Source organism: Sorex fumeus, unplaced genomic scaffold (genome assembly GCF_029834395.1).
Source record: "Sorex fumeus unplaced genomic scaffold, SorFum_2.1 ptg000003l, whole genome shotgun sequence".
In the NCBI taxonomy this organism is placed as follows: Eukaryota; Metazoa; Chordata; class Mammalia; order Eulipotyphla; family Soricidae; genus Sorex; species Sorex fumeus.
Window position 1 is genome coordinate 6,926,812 of NW_026606060.1, and position 12,261 is coordinate 6,939,072.

The 12,261-nt window shown below is 57.3% G+C and overlaps 2 protein-coding genes across 3 annotated transcripts; both read right to left on the reverse strand.

Moving 5' to 3' along the window:
• On the reverse strand, positions 1 to 8,104 carry DQX1 (DEAQ-box RNA dependent ATPase 1). The gene is made up of 11 exons (XM_056118066.1): positions 7,868 to 8,104; positions 7,519 to 7,712; positions 6,818 to 7,202; positions 5,832 to 6,065; positions 5,639 to 5,738; positions 5,389 to 5,547; positions 5,121 to 5,312; positions 1,865 to 1,984; positions 1,501 to 1,691; positions 995 to 1,185; positions 1 to 169 (listed from the first exon to the last, which is right to left on the reverse strand). The coding sequence occupies exons 1-11, from the start codon at positions 8,102 to 8,104 to the stop codon at positions 1 to 3; spliced, it is 2,172 nt and encodes a 723-aa protein (XP_055974041.1).
• Positions 8,105 to 9,204: 1,100 nt separating this feature from the next.
• On the reverse strand, positions 9,205 to 12,199 carry AUP1 (AUP1 lipid droplet regulating VLDL assembly factor). Of its 2 annotated transcripts, XM_056116606.1 has the most exons (12): positions 12,032 to 12,199; positions 11,817 to 11,951; positions 11,592 to 11,742; positions 11,222 to 11,406; positions 10,883 to 10,955; positions 10,716 to 10,789; positions 10,430 to 10,496; positions 10,239 to 10,341; positions 9,988 to 10,107; positions 9,774 to 9,889; positions 9,479 to 9,588; positions 9,205 to 9,383 (listed from the first exon to the last, which is right to left on the reverse strand). In XM_056116606.1, the coding sequence occupies exons 1-12, from the start codon at positions 12,079 to 12,081 to the stop codon at positions 9,347 to 9,349; spliced, it is 1,221 nt and encodes a 406-aa protein (XP_055972581.1). In that variant the 5' UTR covers positions 12,082 to 12,199; the 3' UTR covers positions 9,205 to 9,346. The 2 variants fall into 2 exon arrangements, with proteins under 2 accessions (XP_055972581.1, XP_055972582.1); XM_056116607.1 differs by lacking the exon at positions 9,205 to 9,383 and having other exon boundaries at positions 9,514 to 9,650.
• Positions 12,200 to 12,261: the final 62 nt, after the last annotated feature.

Below are 12,261 nucleotides of genomic sequence, written 5' to 3' on the forward strand. Positions count from 1 at the left end.
TCACTGTAGGACACAGGCAACTCCAAAGTCTTGAGTAGAAGAGGATTCATTCTCTTCTGGAGGATCTGCTGGAGGATCCGCCAATTCTTCCCTCAGCTGATTCAGAAGGTCTCTGCTTTCACTGGGGGGCAAGTTACTCAGGAAGTATGAAGGGGCCAACTCCACCAGCCTGTCAGAGAGAATCGTAATGATCATCATTAGACTAAATCTATATCCTTGTAAAATGCAGGTTCTTCCCCCCATTCCCCTTTCATTTTGCAGCCATTAACTGTTAGTGCTCACGGCTTACTCCTGACTCTGTGCTCAGGAATTATTCCTGGCAGGACCTCAGGGACCACATAAGGTACCAGGGATCGAACTCAGGTTATCTGCATGCAAAGATATCTTTCGTTCTATAACGCAGGTTCTTAAACTTATTTATTTACTTATTTTTCAAGGGCTGGAGCCATAGCACAGCGGTAGGGCATTTGCCTTACAAGCAGCCAACATGGCCGACCCGAGTTCGATTCCTCCGCCCCTCTCGGAGAGCCTGGCAAGCTACCGAGAGTATCTCGCCCGCACGGCAGAGCCTGGCAAGCTCCCCGTGACGTATTCGATATGCCAAACACAGTAACAACAAAGTCTCCAATGGAGACGTTACTGGGCCCGCTCGAGCAAATCGATGATCAACGGGAGGGCTGTGCTCAGGGGCTACTCCTAGCTCTGTGCTCAGAATTGAGCCCTTGGCAGTTCTGAGGGTTGAATCATGGTCAGTCACAAGTAAATCAAATGCCTTAACCCCTGTACTAACTCTCTGATCAAGGAATGACATTCTCCACCCCCCAGCCCTTGGCGGTTCTGGGGATTGAACCCAGGGCCTCACACCTGCAAGGTAAGGACTCCATCGCTGAACCCCATTCCCAGCCCTCCCCTCTTCTTAAGGCTCTATATGCCCAGTCATCGTTTTGCTGGGGAAGAGGACTATGCATTGTTGGAGGTATGGGAGGGAACTCACATCTGTGGTTGAATCTCAGAGACTATGGAAAGGCAGTTGTCTCTGGAAATGGAGAAATTGTGGTAGAGCACCCATGGTGGAAGTGTGGCGGGGGGCCGGCGGCCTCGATAGCAGCAGTATGGGGAGAGCTGGGCCACATGCTTATGGGTCAGGAGCAGGTAATTTCCGGTTCCATCTGTGTCTCGAGCCACCTCATTAAAAGGGAAAGGCACGGAAGGAATAAGTAAGGCGAGGCAAACTCTAAAAAACAAGTAACAGAGTCTAAGAAAGAATTAGCTAGGGTGGTCAAGGAATTCAGAAGCAGAGTGACCTAGAGTAAAGAATTAGTAGTCACGTTCCTGGACCTGGCATCTTCCCTAGTCCCTTGCTTCTCGAAGCCGCCAAGGAAACGTTTCTCAAAGGAACCCTTTACAATGGCCACCTCAGCCATTTCACAGGTGGCATGCCTGTCGCAGGCTCCTCTGCCATCTGCCTCTTTAGAGCTCCCAGCCCTTCTCTCCCCTAACCTTGAGGAAGTAGCCTGACAACAGTGCTTTCTGAAGGTCTCTGCGATTCTGCTCAGAGCCAAAGGCAGGTTGGGATAAGGGAAGTTCAATTCGTTGCATGAGTTCTTGAAGTTCTTCTCGAAGTTTCTGGGCCTGGCACAATGCTGCCCAGTTTAGACCTCGAGCCTGGCACCAAGTTTTGTCTGCTCCACCTAGGAGAGGAAAGCGACCATCTACAACTAAATTCCTCGAGGCCCGGAAAGCATCCCACCGTTGTCGAAAGGGCCCCTTCTTTCAGTCACAGGGACTGGTAGCTGGCTGCACACCCCTTCTCCTCTTTCGGAAATCTAAGCTGCGTTATGCAGGTGCAGAGAAGGCCACTCACTCTGTACAAAGGCCTCATAGACCTGGATCAGAGAGCAGTGATCGCCGTCTGTGTGTTCCAGAGCCCGACGCAACGCGGCTTCTTCTGCACAGCGTGGGGGATGGGTATACCCAGGGGCAGCTAGAGGCAGAAGAAAAGGTCATTTCGGGGCATGAGAGAGGATAATGGCAAAGGCAGAAGGCTGAAAAGTCAAACTGTCATTTGGGGAGCTTTATTCCAAGGACATTGATAACTTCCAGATGTTAGGTACTTTATTAGACATTAGTGATTTTAAAAGTTGAAAGTGGGAGGAGGGGCATGGTGGAGAGATGTACAGTGGGTAAGGTACTTGCTTTGCACAAGACTGACCCAGGTTTAATCCCTGGCACCACAGATGGTCCCCAAAGCCCCACCAGGAGTGATCCCTGAGTGAGGGATCAGGAGTAAGCCCCGAGCACTGCTTCGTGTGGGCCCCAGAACCAAAAAATCCAAACAAACAAATGTTGAAAGTGGGCTCAGAGAGATAATATAGCAGCCCCTTGCAAGGGGCTGGTCTGGCTTGATTCCTAGCATCGCACATGTTTCCCTGAGCCTGCCAAGAATGATCCCTGAGCACAGAGCCAGGAGTAAATCTTGAACACAGCCAATGTGCCCCCCCCCCCACACACACACACAAAGAATCCAGCTGAGAAGTGAGGAGGTGGTGATAATGAGGATGAAAGAAAGCAGATGCTCCCCCCCCTTTTTTAAAGAGGGGTCTCAGAGCTATCTCAAAGGGCTGGAATTCATGTGTGAGGTCCCAACTTTGACCTGCGGTGCCACAGATCAAACTTGGCACAACAACATTGGCCCAGAGCAGAACTGCATCATTGGGCTTGAGGTTCAAACCACTAGGCCTGCATCACTGAGGTAAGTTACACCGGGAATGGTGCCACCGTGGCACTGCTAGGGAGTCCCTATCAAAAACAAAGGAAATGAAAATCAGAATGAGTCTAGAGTGACCCGGCAGCAAGGCTGTGGGAGGAAGGGATCTTGTGGGAGTTTAAGAAAGTGCTAGAAGGGAGCATGACTCCCCGTGAGCACATGTGCAGGCACAGACACGAAGTGTGTGAGCCCCCATAAGCCCTGTAGCCAGAGGAGTGGGCCTGGCAGGCACCACACACCAGGGGTCAAACGTGTGGGGACCTTTGCTTATCACAGCTGCAGCAGCAGCAAAGCGAAAGGAAGTGCTTGAGGAACTGAAGATAAAAATGTCTGTCGGGGTCAGGTATGTAAATATGGGGTTCAAAAATGGGATGAGGGGGCTGGAGCAATAGCACAGCAGGTAGGGTGTCTGCCTTGCATGCAGCTGACCCAGGTTCGATATGATCCCATATGATCCTTTGAGTACCACCAGGAGTAATTCCTGAGTGCAGAGCCAGGACTAACCCCTGTGCATCGCTGGGTGTGACCCAAAAAGCACTGTCAAACTGTCCTCCCGTTGTTCATCAATTTGCTTGAGTGGGCCCAATAACGTCTCTGTTGTGAGACTTGTTACTAAGCTTGGCATATCAAATACGTCACAGGGAGCTTGTCAGGCTTTGCCATGCGGGTGAGATACTCTCGGTAGCTTGCCAGGCACTCTGAGAGGGGCGGAGGAATTGAATCCGGGTTGGCCCGGTCAGCAGTGTGTAAGGCAAATGCCCTACCTGCTGTGTTATCGCTCCAGCCCGACCCAAAAAGAAAAAAAGAAAAAGGCATGGGCCAGGAGGTACAGCATTTGGGCCACGGGGGAGTGAAGGAGGCACTTCAGACCAGAAATGATGAACTTGTGGATGGGTGAGAGGAATGAGTCAGTGGGACAAGACAGAACCCAAGGTCCAACTTACGTGGGAAGTGCAGTAAAGGAAGATCTCAGGGAAGAGCTCCAGGGGCAGTTCAGACAGGAAGGATGCAAATGAGGAGAGAGGAGCCAAGGAGGTCGGGAGCAAGTCAGGGAGACAGAGAAGCAGCTTCACAGCTCTAGTGATCAGCTCTCTCAACTGTCAGAGACCCAGCAGGGCCTGAGAGATGGTTCAGGTGGTACTAAGGCACTAGCCTTGCATGCGGTGTAGAGGTCAACCCTTCATTAGTCCCTACCACTGTCAAGCATGGCCCCTGAGCACTACCAGGTGTGGCCCAAAGCACCAACCCCCCTGAAAAACAGAAACAAAACCCAAAAGTTTAGGACTGAGTTTATGGGAGGTGATCAGGAGTTGAAAGCTTCAGGACCATGAGGGACCCAAGGATGGGACAAAGGGAACAAGGACGGCACCTTCTATAGAGCAATTTTGTTTGTTTGGTTTGGGGCCACACCCAGCAATGCTCAGGATTTACTTCTGGCTCTGGAGCTCAGGGATCACTTCTGAAGGGGCTTCGGAGACCACATGGGATGCCAGGAATCAAACCTGGGTCTGCTGTGTGTAAGGTAAGTGCCCTACCCACTGTACTGTCTCTCTGGCTTGGCGCAGAAATTATTCTGAAGTGCTGAAGGGAGTAGACTGTTGAGTAAAGGGTGGGGCATTTCAGTAATAATGGAGAGGAAGGGCAGGGTAGTACAGTAGGTAGGGTGCTTTGTTGCTCGAGGCCAACCCAGGTTCAATCCCTGGCACATCAGAAGGTCCCCTGAGCCCACCAGGAGTGATCCCTGGGCACAGAGCCAGGAGTAATCTCTGAGCACCAAAAAATAAAAATGAATAATAATGGGAGTTGGAGATATAGTACAGTGGGTAGAGTGTCTGCCTTGCATGTGGCTGACCCAGATTCAATCTGATGTCCCAATCTGATGTCCCCCAAGTACCACCAGGTGGGTCTGGATCAAAATAGTACAGCAGCTAGGGCATTTACCTTTTACAGAGCTGACCTGGGTTCAATCCCTGATACCCCATACAGTCCCCCAGAGCACCTCCAGAAATAATTACTGTATGCTGAAACAGGAGTAAGCCTTGAGCATTATCGAGTGTGACCAAAAAATCCCCTCCTTACCCCCAAAAAACCAAGCACCACCAGGAGCAACACCTGAGTGCAGAGTCAGGAGTAGCCCCTGAGCACTGCCAGGTGTAACCCCCAAACAAAATGATAATAACAGTAATAATGGAGAGAGATTTGAACATGTAAGAAAGGGTAGAAACAGGAGAGGGCACATGATCCAGCTTGGCTCCCGCATCACCAAGGGCGGTGAAGCGTAGAGCCAGAACCATGGTGGGGGGGGGGGGGGGCGGACGGCACTGTCAAAGGCCATGGGAGAGGCTATTCGTACCCGTGAGCATGGCGGCCAGAGTGAGCATCTCGTCCACACAGTTGAACTCGCATGAGGCTAGCAGGGCTTTGGCGAGCTCAGGGGGCAGCGGGAACTCGGATAAGATGATGCCCAGGTCTGAGAGGTCTCCGTCGTCATCCAGGGCTGCTAGGTAGTCTAAATCTTCCAGGGCCTGCATCAGCGCCTCTGGAGCTGGTGATGAAACAGGCCTCAGCACAGGGGCTCTGGGAGGCCCCTGGGCAGCTGAGGGGGCAGGACGGGTGCTCACAGGGTCGGTCCAGGAAGTGACAGTATGCTGGCTCTGCGATCTCTTTCCTCTTCAACAGCAACACCAGGGAGCTCAGATTCTCCTCACACACCCTGGGCTGGGGCAGTGGGGCAGCGTCTAGTTCTAGGAAGGACTTAGGGTACAGGCGGAGGCAAGATCCTGAGGTGACAAAGGGCAGGGAAAGCGCTGTTGCTTCCTCCGCTCTTGGGGTTGGGGTGGCACTGTGTGCTCAGGGAGGGCCGGCTCTCACCTGGAGGGGACCCTCTTGCCCGCTGCCGTCTGGCCTCTGCCTGGCACCTGCTGATGGGCCTCAGCATCTGGGATTCTGCTCGGATCTGAGGCTTGTACACCTGTCAGCGCACCCCCAGGGAAGGCTGCAAGTGATCACTGGGGCATTGGGCGGGTCTCATGGGCGCCCCCCCGCCACCCCTGCTCTCACTCACGCTGCGAAGCTCCATCCCTGAGTCAATGACGTGGCGGACAGAAGGGAGCGAGAAGGCAAAGTCAGCCAGCCAGTGAGTGAGCACGATTTTCTGGGCCCCCAAGTCTGAGTCCTCGTAGACAGCCAGCACGGCTCGGCCCAGGCCTGGGTGAAGGGGCAGCACCTGTGGTGGAGGCCCTGGCAGAGCCAAGAGCTTTATCTCCCTGGACAAGGCTTCACAGCACAGGGAGATTTCCTGAGGAGAAACGTGTGGTGTTAAGGCACTCTCGCCCGCTGGCGTTCCCAAACCCCTCTGAAAGCTCTGACCCTTCACACTGAAAAAAAATGCACATCCTCTGGGACTGGAGAGGTAACATAGGGCTAAGGAGTTTGCCTCGCACACGTCCAATCCGGGTTCAATCCCTGGTACCACATATCATCCCCTGAGCCTGCCAGGAGTGATCCTGGAGTGCAGAGCCAGAAGTAAGCCCTGGGCACGACGGATGTGGCCCCAAACAGAACAAGACACAAATGCATGAAGTTGTGAGGCTGGAGCGATAGCACAGCAGGGAGGGCATTTGCCTTGTATGCTGTCAACTCGGGTTCAATTCCCAGCATTCCATATGGTCCCCTGAGTACTGCCAGGAGCAATTCTGGAGCAGTTCCTGAGTGCAGAGCCAGGAGTAATCCCTGTGCATCACTGGGTGTGACCAAAAAACAAAACAAAACAAAACAAAACCCAAAAAAGAAACCCCAAAAAACCCCCAACAAAGCATGGAGTTGTGAAATTGGGGGTGTTTGGCTTCTCGGCAGCCAGAGCAGCACAGATTTCTGCATTAGCCAGAACCAAAAGGTGGTAAACCTCTCTATGTGTGGGATCCGTGTGTGTGTCCTCAGGGCCCAGTAAATACGACAGCTCCTGCGTTCCTAATCAGTGTCATTCTATGACTGGGGCACTGGGCACCAGGAGGTGGCACCTGCGAGTACCTTTCTGCAGCCCCTTTTTACCTCCTCACTGGGCAGGTACACAAGCACATCTCCCGGTGTCTCCTGCCGACACAGATCAAGCACTGCTTGACAGGCTGCTTCCACTCGATCCGGAGGGACAGTGTCCCTATAGTCAGGGCTGGGGTCTCCCCCGGGGTTTCTGGGCACGTGAACAGTGGGAGGGCTGCCCCAGAAGGTCTGGAGCTTGGGTTCAAAGGCTGGGTCGGTAACCACGACCACCTTGGGATCCCCTGGGAGATTTCCCAGGCTGGCATCTCGCAGCAGCCCCTGGAGTACGTCTGAGGCCACTGATCGCTCCTGGGCCTCATCCAACACCAGCACACCCCAGGTTCCCGGGCCCCGGGTGGAGGCCATCTCCTGCAGGAGTAATCTGTCCCAGCAGAACCTGTTGACAGTGGAAGGACGTGGAGGAATCAGTGTGGATGCTGACCATCTCTGCAAGTCCAGGGGACCTTCTGGCGTGGAGCAGGGGGTGCTCTTTTGATAGCGAAGGCCAGAGCAAGACCATGGCTGGCTTCCTAAGTGCTCACCCCTCTGATGACACTTTGGTTCCTGAGCACACGCCAATGGGGAAAGTGAGGGTGAGCCAACTGTCTGAGGGCCCTGGCGGGGAGGAGGGTTTAATTCAGCACTGGCAGCAAGCGGGACATAGAGGGTGAGTGGGGCTGAGAGGCGCAGGGTCGGCCTGTGGGAGCCCCCACCTGAGCACGGTGTCAGGCCCCGTGCAGTCCTCCTGGGGGATGCTGTATCCGACCTCATGACCCAGCGTCAGGTCCATCTCATCAGCAACGCGCATAGCCAGGCTCAGGGCTGCCAGAGGGTAGGGTTGAGTGACGGTCACCGGGCCCTTCTGAAGGCCCCTGGCCAACACAAACTCTGCACACCACTGAGGGATCTAGCGTAGGGAGGGAAGGGCAGTCCGTCAGAGATCTGTGCCAAAGGGTTTGTCTATAGTCTTTATTTGGGGGTGAGGGGCTGCCCAGGTTGCGTCTCCCTTGGTCCACCTCCCCTTCAGCCTTTCGCAGCCCCGTCCTCCCAGATCCTCCCCACCTGGGTGCTCTTGCCCGAGCCAGGCTCCCCGGACACCAGCACCACCCCGCCAGGCCCACTCTCCAGCTGCTCCAGGAACACAAAGCGAGCTGCCCAGATAGGCAGGGCGCGCCGGCACTCCAGCAGCTCATAGTAGCGGGAGGAGAAGGGAAGCCCATCAAATGGGTTCACGGCCAGCTCGGGCTCCTCAGGGTTGCCCCCGGGCTGCTCAGCCGGCCTGCGAAGCTGAGAGGCCATGCTGGCTCCGGCAGGACCTACAGAAGGCAGGGCGGCCGTTAGGGTGCGGTGGATGCAGACCCACACGTACCCCACCTCAGTGGGTCCTGGACTTGGAACTGTAGGGGATGATGCCCGGGGTCTTCTTCCTAGCATTGTTTTGGGTTGTGCTGGGAATTGAATCCAGAGCCTCACAGAAGAGAGGCACGTGTTCTACCATTGAGCCCCACCCTGGCCCCTTCCTGCCAGCAAACAGTGCAGCCTGAGTTCCCCAGAAAGGCGCTACCGAGAGGGCTGTTACACTCTGGGCAAATCATGGAAAGCTTGTGACCAACACTGGGGTCCTCAAGGCCAGTAAACACAAGCCCCCCCAGGTAACTTACAGGAACATCCCCGGGGAAAAGGAGAGTGAATGAAAGAAAGTGGGGAGCAGGACCCCAAGGATCCTGGATTCAAACCTGCTTGCAGCTGAGACGCGTCAGGGTGGCAGCCAGTTCCACAGCTACCCGGCCAGTCATCACTAACCCTGACCCTCGTGAAGTACAAAGGTAAATTCCGGCTCCACCTTGGGGCTCGGCTCAATGAGAATCCTGGACTGCTCTGGGGGTGGGGTCACTTGCTCCACCTTATTTAACTTAGGATCCTATGGAAGACGGGCTCTAGACCTTAGTGAGCATGTGTCAACTCCAGCCCGTGTTCAGAGTTCACTGGTGAAAGGCATCTTGGACCTTGTAGTTCTGTATCAACGTCTTCACCAGCTGGCACAACCACCTTCAAGCTGGCCGTCAGCTGCTGCGGGAGCTTCAGTTCAGTTTCACTTCTTGATGTTACTCATCTCTTGCCTTAGAGAGGTGATTTCAGGTGTGTGTGTTTTGGGGTCACACCCCATGTACTGCTTGCCAAGTCATGCTCAGGATACCAGGTGGTGCCAGGTAGTGACCCTAAGGCTCCCCACATGCAAAGCATGAACCTTCTCCCTAGCCTCAGGGGTGTTCCATTCTGACTCCCATAACCCCGCAGGAGGACAGCCCCCTTCCCCAAAATGAAAGGAAAAGATACAGACTTTGGGGCTGGGGTATGTGTGTGACATGCTTCGGAAACCCAGAGAGGCAACAGAGACCTTGAGTGAAAACCCTGAATTTAATGTGATTTGGGGGGGGAGCCCCATCCCTCCCTTTCCACCACCCACCCAGCCGGCCTGTTGTGAGTTGGGTGAGGGCTGCCCCCAGTCTCCGTCCTGCGGCTCTGGGTACTGTCCTGTGCTCAGTCAGCCTCCTGGGCCCGTTTTTCTTTGTATCTCCTGCGGGGACACAGAAACAGCGTGTGAGCATCGCCGCTGCGGTGCCAACATTCCCTGTCCTCAACCAGCCGTCGTTCCCGCCATCCTTTTCTCACCTTCTCGCATATTCGTACAATGCCTGCTTGCGCTCCTGGAGGCTTTCCTGCCGGGCCCAGGAGGACTTGGCAAATGTTAGCTGTGGGGTCACCGGGCCAGAGCTGGGGAACTGAGGTGATCACAATGTCAGAGGGCTTGCGAAGTCATCGGCATTAAGCCTGCATCGAATGCCTACTTGGCAAGAGAGGCACCGTGCTAGGGTCTCAGGATCAGAATGGAGACGCCACAGGCAAGGAGAGTGCAGACTGCGCCAGCCCACCCAAGGGCTCAGACCTGACGCTGCTCGGGACTCACCTTGGAGGCAGAGGCAGTGGGAAGGGACTGGGTCCCCTCCGTGATGTCTTCAGGCACAAAAGCTACGGCCCCCTCGAGTAGATTAGTGATGGTCAAGTCTACACAGCCGGTCCTGGCTGGGAAGAAGGGGAAGGGGGAGGCTCTGGTGCCTACTCACCTTCTCCCCGCATCACCCCCTCTCTGTCTCCCCAGGCGAGGCGACGCGTTCCCATACCCAGGTCTCTCTGGATAACACCCAGTGGCACATGGGGTAAAACCTCCTTGACTCGATGAGCCAGAGTTGTCAGCTGCGCATCAGGAGAAGGGCCAGGGGAGGCAGGGAAAGAAGACTGGGCTGCAAGAAAGAAATCCCAGGTCGAGTGCGCGAAGAACCACGGGGGGGAAGGCGGGGTCTACCCGCACAGCGAGAGGGAGGCTATCGCTCACGGCTGACAATCCAAAAGCTGGGGGACACAGGCCACACACCTGTGTGGGGGCGCGATCTCGGATGTCTCTGTCGCTTCATGTGCTCTGCTTTGTCTGCGGGGGTGAGTCGTGTCCCTGTCTGGCCCAACTCCTTCGCCACCAGCTGGGGGAAACACGAAAGGTTGCAAGGGCCGCCGGGACGAGGCTGCCTCCCCAGCCTCCAGCCTCCAGCCTGCCCACGGACTCCCCACCTGTTGGACGCGGAGGGCAAACTCCTCATTCCCCTCCCCTCGCTGGCGATGAACAGGGCGCAGCCATCTGCAAGCATCAAGCCAGGGCCACGCTGGGGCATCAGAGGTCGAGGCTGCCCCCTCGTCCCTCTCGATACCTCTACCCACGGCACGGTGGCGGCGAGCGGACGGCCACCAGGGTGGAGTGGTGGCGCTAAAAGAGCTGCAAGCGGGCAGGGCCGGCCACCTACTTCCTCCACTCACGGTGAGCTTCTCCCAGCCACCGGAAAATGAGGACAATTAATACCTTACTTGATACACCGTGAAAGGGACGAACAGGGACCACAGCAGTTCTGAGATCCAGGAGGCATCCGACACCGTCTGAGGGAGGGAGAGGAGGTGAGGTCTGGGCCACAGCCCGAGTCTTCCCTGCACGCCCCCCCACCCCACCTTCGGCTGTCCCCACACACTCACCACCGAGACCAGGGGTCGCTGGACCCGCAGGGTCAGGGGCTGAACCACATCCTGAATGGAAAATGGCCAGGAACTAGGAAGGGGGAGGGAGAGCAGGATGGGGTTCCATCTCATCAGTCAGCAGCCCGGCCCCCCCTTCAACCAGAAAACGCTCACACCGGACCGCAGAGACACGGGAATGACGGGACTGGGGTGCACTGGGGGGGAAGCGTGGGGGGAAGGTGACGTGGACAGAAAGAGAACGGAACTAAGACGGACTGCCCCAGAGAGCGAAAACCCGGCCCCCCTCCCCCAAGCCTGACCGCCTACCCAGTGCGGGAGGATCCCCAGCTCACCCACCTGAAGTGCAGGAGACCCTCCCGGCCATTGGTGGCCTCCTCCTCGGGGAACAGCAGCAGAGGGATGGGGGCGGGGCTCGTGGAAGCGCAGAATCTCTTGAGTGAATCCACCAACTCCCCGCGCCCATCCATCTCCGTGAAGCCCCGGGACCAGCACACAAAGCTGGGGGGGCTATTGAGCAGAGGCTGGGAACGGCGAGGAGAGAACGCAGAAAAAAAAGAGGAAAAAGAAGGCTGGTTGGGAAGTGAGAAATACCGACAGGCGGGGCAGGAACGACACAGAAGCCAGGTCTAGGGGCACGGCTCTGGCACCCCGCGCGGGGGTGGGGAGGCCCGGGGCGCCCGCGGGTGTCGCAAGCCCCGCCACTCACGGTGGTGCAGCTGGTGAGCAGGTTGACCATGTTGTGGTCGAACGGGGTCACATGGTTGGAAATGAGGATCCGGACGCGCCGGTCGCGGAGCGCCGAGTCCTCCTGCCAGGCCACGAGCCCCAGCACCGCACACATGGTCCGCACCACGAACCTGGGGCGCAGGCGGCGGTGAGCCCCTGCCCGGCCCCGGGTCCGGCCCGCCCGCCCGCCCGCCCCGGCCGGCACCTGCGCACGCAGTCGGGCAGCGCGCAGCTGACCAGGAAGACGTGGATCCCCAGGAAGAGCCGCAGCACCAGCAGGCAGAGGCCGACGGGCGCGTAGAGCAGCAGCGCGAGCAGCAGGAAGCCGTCGCCCGGGAGCCTGCGGGGAGACGCGGCCGGTGGGCACGGAGCGGCGCGCGCGGCCCGGGCCCGGCCGCCGGCCTCCCCCCGCCCGCTCACCGGTGCGCGTCAAAGAGCCGCTCCGGCCCCGGCGCCGGCGGAGCGTCCATCGCCGCTGCCTCAGGGCCGCCCGGCTGTCGCCGCCGCCGCCGCCGCCGCCGCCATCTTCGCGCCCCGCCGCAGGGGCTCCTGGGAAGGCGGAGTCCGGGGGCCGCCGCCCAGGGTGCCGGCGCCCGAAGCCGGGGCGCCCCGGAAGGGCTCGTGGTCCCGGCGTGCCGCGCGCGCCTCGG